Here is a 16,521-nt window from a genome sequence, read left to right as displayed (position 1 = left end):
CTCCCCCCCACCCCCAGGGCACAGCTCACAGCCTGCATCTCTCCCCACGGCACAGCTCACAGCCTGTAGCTCCCCTCCCACACACACACCCAGGGCACAGCTCACAGCCTGCATCACTCCCACTCCCGCCCCAGAGCACAGCTCGCAGCCTGTAGTTCCCTTCCCGCGAGCTCTCCCGCCCCAGCAGAGCTCCCCGCGGTGCGTGGCGGGGATTAGCCGCGACACGTCCCTGTCGCCGCAGCGGCTGCTCTGGCGTTGCGCTCGTTGCTCGCTCCTTCCTCCCCCCTCCCATCCGATCCTCGCGCGGCCAAGGGCTAAGTAGTTCCCACCTCCCAGCCGGAGGGAGATCGGGCGGAAGCAGCTAATGGCCAGGACCATGAACCCCCGCCGCCGACCATAATCCTTCCGCCGCTTCCCTGTCCCTCCTCCTCGGGGATAGATCCGGCCGGGCCGAGGCGGAGGGATCCCCGGGCCGTGGGCTGCGTAGGGGCCGGGCCGGGCGAGGCAGGGAGGGAGAGTGTGAGGGGGCGGAGGCGCCGGCTGGAGCAGCGGGGGCGGGGAGGGGGCAACATGGCGGCTCCGTCTTAACTTTCCCCCTCGTCAGTCAGCGCCGCCGCCGCTCCCCGCCCCGCCATGCCGGGCATGATGGAGAAGGGAGCCGAGTTCCTGGGGGGCAAGAGCCGGGCGACCCCCAACGGCACCAAGAGCAGTAGCCCCTCCAACGGGCACTACTCGGAGCCGGAGAGCGGCGGCGGCGACAGCGGCGACGAGCACGGTACGAGCCGCGGACTCCCTGCCGGGCCTAGCGGGGCGAGGCTGATCCGGGGGAGGGGGCGGGGCACAGCGCTGCTCAGGGCACGAGCGCTGTCGTCTGCGCCGGCCAACGCGGGGGACTGCGCATCTCGGACCTTTGCGCGCGTGCAGGTCGGGCGGCCGCGCGCGGTGCCTTGCCATGGCTCGCGTGTGCGCATCGCACTAGGCAGCCAGCGCGTGCGTGCGCTGCACCGCACTGCACATGTGGGGCTGGGGTGGAGGTGCGGGGCGCTGCGCGGAGTGTCTGCGGCGGACCGCCAGAATTCCCGTAAATAACTCCCATCTTCACTAAGTAATAGACCTTCATCCGTGGGGGGGAGGGGTTTCTCATCTTGCATCGCTGTTGTAGGAGATGCGGTTGGAGGCTTTTTGAAGCGCAAGGGTCGCAGGCAGCAGCCCTTGAATTTGCAAGATTGTTGGTAGCCTCGGATTGAGTGCAGACCGTCTAGATCGCTGAATGTCCCAGTTTTCATTTAAATATCACCCCCTTTCTCATCCTCCCGGCCTTTAAAGATAAAATCCCAGTAATGCATTTGTTTTCTCTTGCATTGCAGATGTAGGAATGCGGGTCGGAGCAGAATATCAAGCTCGAATCCCTGACTTTGATCCTGGTAAATAGCTTTTGTACTATAACCTGACATCTTGTTGCTGCTGTTTTGAAAATGGGGGCTAATATGATTTATAATAGAGAGGGGTGCGTGTGTGTTTCACTTGAATACTGTGTGGGAGCATTGCATTTGCAAAGGTTAACGTGGATTTTTGTTTTTAGGCTTTGTGTTTGCTGTTTTATGTCAGTCACAGGAGCATTGCAGGGGCAGCATCTGCTGTGTGACTGAGGGGGAGAAAAGCATTGAGGGGGGAAAGCTGTGTTTAATTTACCAAGATTGGATGGCAGGGCTACAGACAAAGCATCAGTGTCTCTTCCCTCCCTCCTTCTCTCCCCCCTTCCGCCCCCCCCCATTGGAGATAGGAGTTGCAGGTTACAAGAGGGAATGAAAAAATATTTGCTTTATAATGCTCTTAATGTTACCTCTATTGGGGTGGGGTGGGAGGAGTTGCATCTTTGCAGAAACAGTGGATACCTTGTTCTAACACCTCTAAAATGTAGACCTGTTTTGCTGGGTTTTCAAGCACCTTGTTTTGTAAGGTGGAGTAGTCTCAATATCTGTACTGTTGCAGACTAGCTTCTCTTGCCCACACAGACGGTGGGGGAAGAAAGGGATATCGGCTAGCCACATACAGTCTGTCGTTCGGTCTTAATAAGCTGAACATCAGACACTTATTTTGTGTACATTTATAGTAGAGTAATAATGTGTTAAGCGCATCTGTCAGTCCTGCTGTGGTGGTCACAGTGAAGCCTGTCTACTTTCCTGTTCTCCAAACAGGCTCCATTGGTGTCAGATGATTCCTGCCTGGAAGAGGATTGGGCCAGAGCTCCTCCCATGGTACCTCCCAAGTTGGAGCTTCTGTCGATGGGGACTAGTTGCCCTTAGCCTGCTTCTTGGGTCTGGAAGCAGTTTTGAAAATGATTTTGTCTTAGGAGTGGGTACATCCCTTAGAAATTTGGGAGATGTAAGGAGGTTTCCTCTGGAAACTAGTACCTTATTTCATACTGAAGGTTTCTATTTGTGTTAATAAATAGTATTATGGTTAAAGCTTATTATGTTTACATTAGTAAGTCTAAACGTGTTTGTTTTAACAGATAAAAATGATCACTCCTGGCATGCAGTCTAGGCTTGTACTGCCTACAGGCCACCTAGAGAAGCAAAATGTTTAGCAATTGTTTTAATACTTTAAATAACTGGGTAGTGAAGAGAGAACATCCTCCAGCTTTCATAGGACAGCAAAATCATTCAATTCTGCAATTAAAATTTTTCTTTTATACACCATATATATTATGCATACATGCAGTAGAATTGAAACTACCAGCATAAAATTAATTTGTATGCATTCAAGAGCTTATAAGTGGATGGGAGTCATTTTAGAAGTGATCTCTGAAAACAATTTCTGTTGTGTTAACTAGTGAAAAAACTAAATGTTACATATTTTTAATGGTCTTTATAATCCAAAAATATAGCATTGCCTTTAGGATTGTGCGTACTCCTGCCTCTTATGCATAAGTTCTACAGGAAGGAACTTAAAGATTTATATCCGCTTACCGAAAATTTTTTTAACTAGAAGAACTGTAATTCTCACTATTTCTGAACTAGTAATGGAAATCTTTCTAAAATGTCTCCTGCATTGTCGTCTTGATACTAGTACTACAAAATTAAAGTTAAACTTGGAATGACTGCTCCCATGAATTGTAAGAATAAACGTCTACCGCGTTAGTGAGGCAGTGTGTTAACGAAAGAGATGTTGCCTTGTAAATCTATCTGAACAATTGTTCTCCTTTCTGATCAGGTTTATGAGGCATCATTAGTTTGAAAGCCAGACATCATGCTGTAACAAAGCTGTGCATGCTGTGGAGTGATCACTGTTTTTTTAAAAAGAGAAAAATCAACATTTTTGTTAATAGCAAATAAGATGACATACGTTTTGTAATGCCTGTTAAAGTTAAATGTATATCTAGTTTTAAATATAACACTGCAGCTTTAAAGCTAAATGTCTCTCCTGATGTCTTTGGTCTTGGCATTAAGATACCTCTTATGAAGAGTATACTGAGGTGTTAAATGTTGTTCTAATTAGGTGCACTCCATTAGATTTTTATGTAGGTAGCCATCAAATTGATATTTAAAATTTCATTCTATTAAAACAGTGAGAAAAATCAGTGGCTGATTAAAACGGCCTATAAAGTCTAACGCCCAGTTTTGGCCTCTGATAGTTGTACCTACAAAACAAATGGATTTTGAATGCATGTGTGAGCAGCGAATCCTCAGCTTCATTTGATCAAATTTTTAAAAATATTACATCGTTGCAAATTATTTCTGTTGAGCGAGTAGCTATATTAAATGACAAAATATGTTAATTGTTATAGTTGTGTCACTCCGATAATGGTAAACTAGATGTTAAGTATTCTAATTGGATGGACTCCATTAGATCTTAAGTAGTTGTCATAAAATTCAGAGTTAGTACTGATGCTGTCATGCCATTGTAGAACATGAAAAGGGGATTCTGGTTGAGAGTAGAGCAGCATGAGGGGAGGTCAATGTGTCAGACAACTTTTTTTTTTAAATGTTCACATCCTTAATGTTGAAATAATCTATTGTGTGACCAAAGAAAACTACATGTATATAATCGTTAAATAGAACAGCTGGAGAGACATAATGTAGTTGTCACTTTAACACCTAAGTTACACAAGAATACCTCTTTAATAGGAATAAGAGAAACGTATTGGATGGGAGAAACAGTTCTGACAATATAACTGGCCTCAATTCTGAAATTAGCCAATTACCAAAATAAACCTTTTTGATTTTCTTCTGCCCAATTGAACCAGATTTTGTCATCTCCTGCTGGTTTGTCACTGGAACTACTCATTCTGTTCCCTACGTCTTCTAAAACTGAAGTCTCTTTGTCCTTGTCCTACACCCCCTCAACCCCATATCAAACAAGCCCTTATTTTTACTGATATCCCACTGACACCATAGAAGTGTCAATATCATGAAGCTGGTTTCTTTTCTAAATCTCATGGGCCCTTGGGTTCCTCCAGGAAGAGAGGATAAAGAAATTGCTGTGTTGGAAAATGGGTCATTGTGTGGTTCATGAGTCAATTGAATGTATTTCAAGGAAGAAAGGAGAGGAGATGGGCAGCAGAGAGAGGTTTTGGTTGTATTTAGAAGAGGGAGGGAGAAGGATGGTCCTCTGTCTGGCTTTTCTGCTAAATCTGATAGATTTTGATTTATTTGGAGTTCAGCAAGGCTTACAACCTGAACCATTTATTTTTGGAGCTTTCACAGGTGTGTCCAGAAGAGCCCCCTGTGGACTTTAAGATATTGCCTATCTTTTAAGGCCTTTTTATGGGTCCTATCTAAGTATTCATGGCCCTAATTGCCCTTGTTTCAGAGATTCTCCTGTATCAAAACTGCTCTTCTTATGTTCCCCGTTATATTCAGTACAAGCTCTTCAGAACAGGTTCTACTCAGCTTTTTAAAAATGTATTTAGTCTCATATACTATACCTTGCCCCCCATGTTCCTCTGCCAGTTTTTCCAGAGATGCTTGCTTATTTATTTTTAAAATGTTCATTCTCCCTGTCTCTGAGTGAAAGACCCACCCAAACCAAATAACCTGACTATGCTGAGAAATTGACTACATACGAAGTGCTGTTGAAGGCACAAAGTAAAATTGAAACAAATTTCTCTGCTCCTTCAGTTAGTTGTCTTTGGTGTATTTTTGAAGTTGACACAGCCTTTTAAGAGTAGTATTCACTTCAAATCCAGAGTCTTCAGTTTTGTACCCATCACGTTTTCTCAGTGTGTCCCCCTGTGTGCCTAAGTAATTGCTATTAACATTAATTCAAAACTAACAGGTGTCATTCCAAGTCTATAGTGGAATAACTTTAGCACAGCAACAAATAGGAGAACTGATGAATTAAAGGCCATCTTCAGTTGGATGGAAACTTATTTTTGAAGTATCAACTGTTGAGCAGCACTGACGTTCATGGTGATGTACAATGCTCAGTGCAACATACAGGCTGTACCAGAAGAGCTTACATTGAGATTTTATTGGTCTACCTTTTACGCTGAGAATTCTAGTATTTTTCAGACCTGCATAGTTCTCTGCCTAATCCTCCCTGGCTGATAGCTCATTTCCTTTCACATTCATTAGTCTCTAACTTCCCTAGTATTTCCATCTATTTGCCACTACCTCTTATCAATAAGCAGAATGGAATGGCCGGTCAAAGACCATGCTGTCTTTTGAGCTGGAGTCCTTTTTCCTCAGCTAGCTTACTTTCATTCCAGTTCTCATGGAATGCATCATTCCCCCTACATTGCATGTAAAGGGTCCTCTCCACATGGACTTCTCCCTCCTGTGCTGAAGGCAGTTGGGTCAGGCGCCTCTTCAGCATGGTCTTTCCCTACACCCTCTCCCTTCCTGGATCCTGTGGAGAACTCTGCTTGGTTGAATTCAGGGAGTGAGTGGTCTTGTATGGGGGGGAGGGGGGATTCACATCTCCCTATGAAAATTACCCAGAAAAGCTTACTTTTCGTGTGAAATCCATTCTGCAATGGAAAAACATCACCCATTTTTAAAAGGATCTGAAGGGTCTGAGGGTTTGTCCCATGGAATATTCCAACCTTCCACCTATACAACCCTTAAAACCCCAACTTCTCTTCTCCCTCCCACCCCCAGCCCCCATCAGTCCCTTACAGGACACACTGCAATGGCCTATCAGATCTAGGTTGCTCCTTCCTGCAGTAGAATATGTGGGAGAAGGTAAAGAGGAAGGATTCCTTGTTTGTTTCATCCTTCCATCTGTGGGCTTTACTGTGGGAGGGAACAGTGTGACATCCTGTTAGGACATGGGGAGGGAATAGCAACATGAAAGTTAAGCTACTTAGGTTTAGGCTCAACTCTTGGGAATGGGGCATGATGGAATTGTTGTTCATTCCATGGTCATTCCAAGTACAAAGCTTCTGGCTGTAAATAACAGATATTACTTTTATAATATGAAAAATATTGAGTGTTTTTAAAATTTAGCATGCCTTTTCAGTATTACTTGAATGGTGACTTGTTCAAGACTTATTTCTTGGTTCAGAATAAACTCTCTAAATGCTGACTTTTATGTATGTATGCTTGGCAAACAAAAATATTTGGCTATATATTGCATTGTTTTATAAGTAACCCAGGTGGACTCTGATATCTTTAATTTTTTCCCTAAATGGTTAAAAGTGTGGTTTAAGTTAAAAAAGTTGAAGCACCTTAAATTTCAGATACTTTTTTTTAAACAATTTGGCTTTTTAAAATAACAATACTTTGAAAACTTCTCTGTCTCAATCTTTACAACTATCTCCTTCTTCAGAGTGAGGTTTTAAAAAATAAATCCACTGAGTACAAGATAGGAAGTGCTAAGCTTTGGACTCAATTGACTTCTCCCTTGGAAAAGTTAGTCCACTACTGAGCGCTCTTCAAGATAACACACAGAGCTCACTGTTTATAATTTAAAAAAAAATAATAAAAAAAAATCGAGTTCTGTTTCTCAGACTTATAAAATCATCATCTCGTTATTTACTACTTTTTGGTTTTAATACTATTTTTGTATCTTTTTGCTCTCTGCATAGTGCTTTGAGGCTCTTGTATGAAAGATTATGTCGGAGTGCAAATAACACTACTACAAGGGAGTTTCAAGGGAGGTTGTGGAATCCCTGACAGTGGAGGTCTTTAAGAAGAGGTTTTTGGACAAACACCTGTCAGGGATGGTCTAGGCTTACTTAGTCCTTCCTCAGTGTGGGGGGCTGAATTTGATGACCTCTCAAGGTCCCTTCCAGCCCCTACATTTTATAATTGTGTGATAACTTCAAGCTTTGAATCTTCTTCTAAACTTGAATATGTAATAGCTGCTGGTATCCAGGACATACATTAGTTGATTTTGATGTCCATGTTAAACTTGAACATTCCACAAGCATGTATTCTGGTAGTCCTCTTATTTCATTGTCTTTAATGATCCTACATTCAAGAGATGAGTTACTATTGCTGGCTCAAATTGACAAAAATTTGACTTGTGCTGCAGGTGAAGGAGATGCATTTAATATATTTGCATAACTAATTGTGATGCTACTGCAGGGGTAGGCAACCTATGGCACACATGCCGAAGGCGGCACACAAGCTGATTTTCGGCGGCATTCACACTGCCCGGGTCCTGGCCACCGCTCTGGGGGGGCTCTGCCTTTTAATTTAATTTTAAATGAAGCTTCTTAAGCATTTTAAAAACCTTATTTACTTTACATACAACAATAGTTTACTTATATATTATAGACTTATAGAAAGAGACCTTCTAAAAACGTTAAAATGTATTACTGGCACGCAAAACCTTAAATTAGAGTGACTAAATGAAGACTCGGCACACCACTTCTGAAAGGTTGCTGACCCCTGTGCTACTGTATTCATATTAACCCGAAGTGGAATTCTTTCTTATAAACAAAGAGTAGAAAGTGATTGTAAGGAACTAACTTTTTAAATAACTTCATTATTTAAAATTAAACTTTTGCTTATTGTATTTTGATATAACATCTGTAACTGGCATTAGTCTGCAAAGACCATACCAAATACAAAACGCTACAAATCGAAAGGAAGAAAACTGACTAAATATAGTACACATCCAGAAAACATTACGCTCATCTCTCCTCCAAAATGATCATTTTCCTACTAGCTAGAGATAATGCAAAAACAAAGGAAGGCATCTTTGGAGTGTGGGGGGAGCCAATAGGTAACTTAAATAAATAACCCAGTAGCTAGTAAAGAGAGGTGGGGATGGGTCTGGACTCCCTCAGGAAGACAGCTCCTTGAGGAAAACTGTGGTTCTGTATAAACCCAGGGAGTGTCTACTCTAACTGCTGGGTAGAGACTTGGCAAGAAAGGTGGTAATCAAGGCTTATATCATATATGGTTTTATTAACTCTGTGTAAGAATATAGTAGTCAATATAGCTGTTCTCTTGCTCTAAGGGTCAAGCATCATTGAGCAGCTATGTTCAACAAGTAATTTAGCCTCTTTTAAAGAAGCCCAACCAAGAACACATGACAAATCAGACTGTGGTAACGTTGTCAGTGTCAAGGAAACTAACACACTTACTGCCTCCAGCTACACTAGGAACTAGCCCAGCATGATGATCCCTAAACTCTGCATCCAATCCAACCCTGGCAAGCAGCTTTAATTGTCAAGTTCTGGTAACTGGAGTCATCTCTAATATCCAGTTCTGAATGGCAGTTGGATCACTTCAGTTGTGCTAGTCGTCTTATATACGTGTAGGAAAATAACTGTGAATGCACTGTTCTTTAGGTCATATTAATGAACACTAAAAGACAACTTTTCTTACAGGTGCTACAAAATATACTGATAAAGACAATGGAGGGATGCTTGTGTGGTCTCCATACCATAGTATTCCAGATGCCAAGTGTAAGTCCTCTTCTCCCAAGAAAATTGTACTCTGTTAACTAGAACTGATTCATTGCTTCTGATGAACTGTCTACTTCTAATTTTTAGCACATAATCCCTCTTGCAGTGTGGGAAAGTTGCATAAGTTATACTGTGTATGAAACAAACAAGCTGATGTGTCTCCCCTCCCCCCCCACCCACTTATTTCTCATTCAGGGGATTTTGGGAAAGGAAAGGTGGAATGTTTCTATCATGCTGTGGTTGGGAAGAAGGCTTTGATGTCTAATCAAGCCTTCAGACCTCTTGAAATGCATCTATTGTTACCACTGGTCTCTACAACATATATTAATAGTAGGGCAAAAGATGTAATCTTGAGAAATTCTCATTGTACAATTCCAGGAGAAAATGTGTTGCTATGGTTGCTATGCTATAGATGAGTTACCATGGAGGAAATGCAGTGGGGACCAGTTCAAGGGGAAGACCTTATGCAGACATAGATACCTGTTGCCCTCTTACTGGAAAAGTAGCGCTTATTCTGTTTCATCACCTAAGAAGATAATCAAAATATAGGAATTATCTTACTGGATCTGACCAGCGGTCAGTCTTGTCCAGTATCTTGCCTCTAGCAGTATATGCTTCAGAGGAAGAAACCTTGCACTAGGCAGTTATGAGAACCTGACCCCAGAGAGAGTTTCCTCCTAATCACAGTAGTAACAAATTGACGTAAGCCCAAAAGCTTGAGGGTTTATATCCTTTCCAAATCTCTGGTTTTATCTTTTTAATATTTACAGCTATCGCATTAAGATTTTTGTTATCCATATAAATTTATAATCATTTTTTAAATCTGTCACCTTCCAATTACAAGGAATGTCCCTTTACTCTTCAGTTGTGAGGGTGGGTCAATTAATAATGGAGAATACAGTAACTCCTCACTTAATATTGTTATGTTCCTGAAAAATGCTACTTTAAGCAAAACGATGTTAAGCGAATCCAATTTCCCCATACGAATTAATGTAAATTGGGCGGATTAGGTTCCAGGGAAATTTGTTTTCACCAGACAAAAGAGAGGTGGTGGAGTCAGAGGGTGGGATATTTCATTTAGCAATAAGGCATTTCCTGGGACTCGGCTGAGCCCTCAAGTGTTAACACATTGTTGTTAATGTAGCCTCCCACTCTACAAGGCAGCACAAATGGAGGAAGGAGACACAGCATGGCAGAGAGAGACACACTGTGTGTGTGTGAGAGAGAGAAAGAGAGACGCGCATTGCCCCTTTAAGTACGCTGACCCCACTCGAAGTACACTGCTTTTTTTAAGTAGATCAGCAAGTTGAGACAGCAGCTGCTGCCAGCAAGCGCCGTCTGTCCTGAGCCCTGTGGGGTTCCCCCCCCCCCGCTCTGTGGAGATGGGGTAAAGGGGGAGGGGGACACCCTGACATTAGCACTCTTCTCTCTTCCCCCCCCTCCCCACCCGGCTGCACAGCAAGCAGGAGGCTCCCAGGAGCAGCTCCAAGGCAGAGGGCAAGAGCAGCACACGGCAGTGGGGGGAAGGACAGCTGAACTGCCCTGCAGTTGATAGCCTGCTGGGCGGCTGTTGCATGGGGAGCTTATGGGGGCGCTGCCGGTCCACCCTGGTTCCAAGCCCCCACCAGCTAACTCCAATGGGCTGCTCTTTCTGCAAGCAGTGGACAAAGCAGGCAGCTGCCAAACAACATTATAAGGGAGCATTGCGCAACTTTAAACAAGCATGTTCTCTAATTGATCAGCTACGTAATAACGATACAACGTTAACCGGGACAACGTTAAGTGAGGAGTTACTGTATTTAAGGTCAGTGACAGATACTTGGTCCAAGCATTTTGGCTAGACATAAGTAGAGTATAGCAGTTAAGTCACAAATTTACTGTTGGTAAGGTAATGGTCAGACTTTCATATATACACTTCTATTGACAATTGACTCCATGGATGGCTAAATATAATGCTGATAATCAAGGGATTAAAAACTAAGGACCTGTGAGATTATACAGCTGTGGCTGGGTGGGGTTTTTTAGATTAACTGACTGTTTAATATACTATGTTTAAAATAAAAGTTCTCAATTCTCTTTTGAAATGTCCCAATTCTCCACTCTTTGAAAGTCCCCAGCGGTGAGATCGGTGAAAGATCACTCGATCAACAAATCTCTGGTAACTAATTAAATATTGTTAAAATTGACATAAGTATCTTAGTGGATACCATTATGTACAGTTTATTACTGTAGTCCCTACAATACAGGCACTGTACAAACATAGGAAAATAGTTTCTGCACTGCTTCAATTTTACACACTTCAAGAAACCTCACCGACTTCCATGGAACTGCTTGTAGTGTGTAAAGTTAAGCACATGCATAACCTTTTGCAAGATCAGGCCCTGTGAAAACAAGCAGTGTACAAAAGGTAGGGAAGAAGGATTGAAACATATAATCAAAACTTTGATATCAGTTATCCATAACTGCACCTCTGCTTTGCTACATTTAAGTGATTAACTTTGTAGTTTTATAGCAGAACTAACACTTCCAGAGAAATTAATTCTGGCATTGCTTTCTTACAGTGGATGAATATATTGCAATAGCAAAGGAAAAACATGGATACAATGTGGAACAGGTAAGTTCTATGAATGATTTTTAATGTGGCGTTTACTGTGAGTATAACACAACTCACTTTTTTTCATCTGGCTTCCATTAACTAATGCTATCTCTCTTCAGGCGTGGCAGCAAACACTGCAGTTTTATGGATCTGCATACTGTTGTGGTCTGGATTCTCTATAAAAGATTGAGTTCTTTACTTTTATGACATGCTCAGCTTGTAATGCACAGTTTTGAAAGGTTTGGTATGTTTCGGTACACTGGGCATGTCATGTAATTGTGTGTTTATGTAACTTAAAAAAAACGATTTCTTAGGCAAGCAATTTTGGGTATGGACTTGTGCATTTTGGAATTAAGAATTTTAAATATTTTTAAAAGCTAACATTGATTCAATGCTCTCCATGTTGCAGAGGCATTTCAGCTAGTGGGGTGATACAAAAATAATTCAACTGGCATGCTTCAAAGCAAGAAAAACACTATCAAAGTTTCAAAACTTGCAGTGTTTGGAGGTTGTAGTTAAAGCTTGGTTTTGGTTTTACTATTTAACCACTGTCCCATGAAAAACAGTATAGATAAACGTTGCTAGTTCACACTAATGACTAAGAACTGTAGCAAATTTGTATTTTAAAAATTACCAAGTGAATGAATACAGTAAAAGTAAGGGTAACAGAAAACAAAAGTTGAGTTATTGGTGTACCAGTAAAACATCCTGTTGTATAACCTTGTTTTGGGGAAGAAGAGTAGGGCAAATAATAATGAAACCTTAGTAATGAGAACTCATTGCAATATGTGGCTATTTAAGTCTGTATTGTTGGAAGGAGAGGCAGACCCTGTTGTGGTGTCTAGAATGTGTACAGAAAAAAAAAAGTTTAGCTTGTACTGTTTTTCTAGTGCTCTTTAGGAAAAAGATACAGTGCTTGTGAGAAGGTCTGCATACACAAACTGCTGGTAGTTTGTGCTTACAGTGGAAAAATGTTGTCAGGGGAAAAGCTGGTAGATCCATTAAATCAAGGCACTGAGACTTGATGAGCTGTTATTGATCATATACACTGTGTATGAAACTAGTTTAGTCAGTTCTGTTTGAGTATTCCCCAAGTCCTGAACAAGCCTTGGTGCAAAATCTATGAAGGTTTTTTTTTGTGTGTGTGGTGTTTTTTTTTTTTTTTTTTTTTTTTTTTTAGGGGTGGGGGAGAAGTCTCCAATTGTTCTAGAGTCTTTATCAGAAATACAGAGCGATTACTCTCTATTTACACCCAGTAAAGAGATTTATTTAAAATTGTCTGTTTTATGGTGTATCATACACAGCCATGGACAATGGAAATGCCCAACATAAGCCAGACAGTGTGGTGTGTGGTGTTTTTTTTATTTTTTTTATTTGAGAGGTGGGGGATTGTTAAAAGGACATTCAGGATGCATTCAGAGTTTCAAAATTATATTTTATTTACTCACTAGCAGCCTTTTAAAACTGCAAATACCTTGTCTCCCTAATGAATATTTTTACTGCATGTGCACATGCAGCAGGTGAGGGTAGAGGGCTGGGAAGCTTTCTGGTCACTGAACAGCAGAAATCTTTTTGTTTGAATGGGCTGGGAGTTGGGCCCAGGAAGGTCTGTAAAGAACTACATAGTCTATATCTGTTTGTAGAGGGAGAAAGTAGGTCAGATTTTGAGCCTACCACTATTCTCTGCTAACTAATTCAGAGGTGATGCTGCCACACTGACCTCAAATTGACTGACTGGTCCAGGTATTGCAGCATGGATGGAATGCAAAAGTGCCCACTGATCAGAGTATCTGTGGAGAGATCTTATAAACTGTATTACATAGGCACAGTAGAAGAGAAGCTTAAGTGTGAATTTCTTTTGATAGTGGGGGTTCTGATGTCAGATACTTAGTCACATTAAAAACCCCTATGTTAAATATAACTTTCTAAAGTGTGCTTTGAACAAGTCAGCTAAAATCAAAAATGGATTATTTCTTTTCAAAGGCACTTGGCATGTTGTTTTGGCATAAACATAACATTGAGAAGTCCCTTGCGGATCTCCCTAACTTCACTCCTTTCCCTGATGAATGGACAGTTGAGGATAAAGTCCTGTTTGAACAAGCTTTTAGTTTCCATGGGAAGAGCTTTCACAGGATCCAACAAATGGTAAGGTAATATTTCTGGTTATAACTATTATTTAATATAAATATTTTTAGTCTGAAGGCTCCTATCAGAATAAAGCCCCATTGTGCTAAGTACCATATAAACATATTCAAAGATAGGGTTTGTACTCCAAAGAACTCTGTCTAAGAAACTTAAATTCATTTTTTGCTTCTGTATTATTCAGCCTTTTAGAGCTGTAAAACCTCTCAATTTATTAACAAAAGGGGCATGAGATTTTTTTGGTTTAAAGCATGAAATAGCTTTTTAAGTGGAAAAACATAAGTGTTTTCTCCTTTCTCTAAATGCATGGAAAATTAAGAAAGCATTCATATAAGGGTTATTGTAAAGTAATTATGCTTCAGCTACTAGTTTACATAGTTTGCATTTTTTTTTAAATATTTGAACTAATTCTTCTAGCTTCCAGATAAGACTATTGCAAGCCTTGTAAAATATTACTATTCGTGGAAAAAAACTCGCTCTAGGACAAGCTTGATGGATCGACAGGCTCGAAAACTAGCCAATAGAAATAATCAAGGTGACAGGTGGGTTGAATACTTTTAAATAGCTAATTGCCCTAGAGTGAAGTTCTTTGTTTAGGTACAGATATGGCCGCATTTTTCTGACAATATGCTTCAACTCTAACCTGAAGAGGCCATTTCTAATGGTGAGAGTACCACTAGTTTAGACTTATGCCCTTTCAAAAGACAAACTGTATTTTACTTGTGCTCTAGGAAGTAAAAAGCTCTGTGGCGAATGCAGTAGCTGCACAGCAGACTGGTTAGCAAATAGTCTTGTGAAACAAATCCTATGAAACAAGACTTAGAAATTTTGGTTGGAGGTGGGATTAGGAGGGAAGGAATAGGTAACTAAACAACTACAAATTGCTGAAATGTCCAGTAATATTGTTTTACTGGCTTTCTGCAGTTTAAAGTACTATGGTTTTAAACCTTTAAATAGCCTTCAATTTAAAAATAAATTTTAACATGCAATTATTATTCTAAAAAACAGTATTTACCATAAAAATGGAGGTCTATTTAGTTTTTTAGAGACAAAGGTTCTAACTACATATCATCATAAGGAGGCAAGCCTTTTAAATAAATTCAAAATAATTAGTGACCCTGTCACTTAAGGACTACAAAATCAAATCCATTTGCTTTCAGTCTAGTTAGACTTTCCAGTTATTACAGACACACTGAACTTCCTGAGTGTGTTTTACTTTTCATTTCACCAGAAGTGCTATTGCCTAAACATCATAAACTTGAATCCAAATGTATCCAAGTCTTCCTGCTTAGCTTTTTTTCCAAGAGAAGAATATTTTTTTCCAACTGTTGTTACTTTAATTATGGCAACATACACAAGCTTAACAAAAGAAAAATGCTTCCAGGGTGTACTACATCTTAAAAAGAAATTCCAAAATAACCATAACTCCGGTCTGTGTGTGTGTCTTGTAACAGTATGACTATAACATTATTTAGAATGTATGTAAACTGTATAATTGTAGATAGTGTCAGCAAAAATAGTGGAACAACAGGCTAATAGGACCAAGTTTACTCATCTGTTGTCTATCCTCAGTGATGATGATGTGGAAGAAGCACATCCAATGGATGGAAACGATAGTGATTATGATCCCAAAAAAGAAACCAAAAAGGAGGTAACACTCTAATTACAATGAATGTTAGTAATTTTTCCATGATGCCTTCTGTAAAGAGTATAACTTCCAACATGGTGAAGTCCTCATATCATGTTTAAAATATAGAAGCTTTTGATGCTTTTTGAATGAAGCTAACCTTTACTATTTCATTTGCTGAGACAATTTCAGTCTTATATGTAACACCCCTCTTTTTTGAGAGAGAAGTAAAGAAATTGCTGATCAGCCAGTGAGAAGAAATTTCAAAGAATAGGTCATGACTAATCAATAAGAGAGACTTGTTTGGCTGGTCTGTCAAATACTCTTTCTAGTTTCTTACTGATGCTGAGTAATTGGATATCAAGTACTTTCTTTGTTCATTAAAATACGAAGTGATGTTTCTCAAAGTATAGCATGTCCTCTTCATTCAAAGCAATGAGGATATCTATATCTATATATCGATCTTTAATTTGTTTTAATACTTCTTTCTAGTAGAAATTATGGTGGATATGACCTTACTTTGCCCCTTTAAGAGGGAAGGAAATTCTTTGGTATCTGTAAAAGTATCTTTAATCTTTAAAAACTTTACAGTCAAGTGTGGTGTCCCTTTACCTTCTGTTCTTGCAAATAAGACTCTAAAGGTTATTAAAACTGAAAATCTAGAGGAAAAAACTCTACATATTTACACAACGTTGGGCATGGCTACACTTGCAGTTGTAGAGCGCTGGGAGTTAAACCAGCCTTCGGGGACCGCAGCAGGGAAAACGCTGCCGAGTGTTTACACTCTCAGCTGGAAGCGCACTGGTGTGGCCACATTAGCAGCTCTTGCAGTGCCACAAAGAGCAGTGCATTGTGATAGCTATCCCAGCATGCAAGTGTGGTTGCAGCATGCTTTTCAAATGCGGGGGGTGGGGTGGAGTGGAGTGTGACAGGGAGTGTGCTGTGTGTATGTGGAGGGAGAGAGAGATTTATTTTGTGGTCTGATGTTTCTGATTCTTACATACCTTGACTTTCTAAGCAAAATTAAGCCAAGTAGAAAAAGCCTATATTTTATAAAACAAAAATCATAATTTTTAGAGTAGTCTACAGGTAAGCTATGGCTGTTGCTTCAAAAATGAAAAGTAGAGTCATCAAAAGATGTGTAGATCCTTTTTTAAAAACTCTGGCTTTGATCTATTCTAAAGCATATATCTCTTACAAAATTTCCATGAGACCACTAAGGCCTGGTCTACACTAACACCCCAATTCGATCTAAGGTACGCAACTTCAGCTACGTGAATAACGTAGCTG

The 16,521-nt window shown here is 40.6% G+C and overlaps 1 protein-coding gene across 2 annotated transcripts in view; it reads left to right on the top strand.

Annotated features, from left to right (window-relative positions):
- Positions 1-559: 559 nt before the first annotated feature.
- The window catches only part of RCOR3 (REST corepressor 3), a 36,096-nt gene continuing 20,134 nt past the window's right edge, over positions 560-16,521 (top strand). For both annotated transcript variants that reach the window (XM_026652520.2, XM_026652521.2), the window contains exons 1-7: positions 560-775; positions 1,368-1,424; positions 8,789-8,866; positions 11,428-11,480; positions 13,446-13,607; positions 14,022-14,146; positions 15,177-15,255. In XM_026652520.2, coding sequence (XP_026508305.1) covers positions 634-775; positions 1,368-1,424; positions 8,789-8,866; positions 11,428-11,480; positions 13,446-13,607; positions 14,022-14,146; positions 15,177-15,255 — 696 coding nt within the window. In that variant the 5' untranslated portion in view covers positions 560-633. The remainder of the gene's footprint in view (positions 776-1,367; positions 1,425-8,788; positions 8,867-11,427; positions 11,481-13,445; positions 13,608-14,021; positions 14,147-15,176; positions 15,256-16,521) is intronic.

This window comes from Terrapene carolina, unplaced genomic scaffold (genome assembly GCF_002925995.2).
Source record: "Terrapene carolina triunguis isolate 2854851 unplaced genomic scaffold, T_m_triunguis-2.0 Scaffold120, whole genome shotgun sequence".
Lineage (NCBI taxonomy): Eukaryota > Metazoa > Chordata > Testudines > Emydidae > Terrapene > Terrapene triunguis.
Note: the sequence above shows the minus strand (reverse complement) of the source record. Positions and strands in the feature narration are given on the sequence as shown.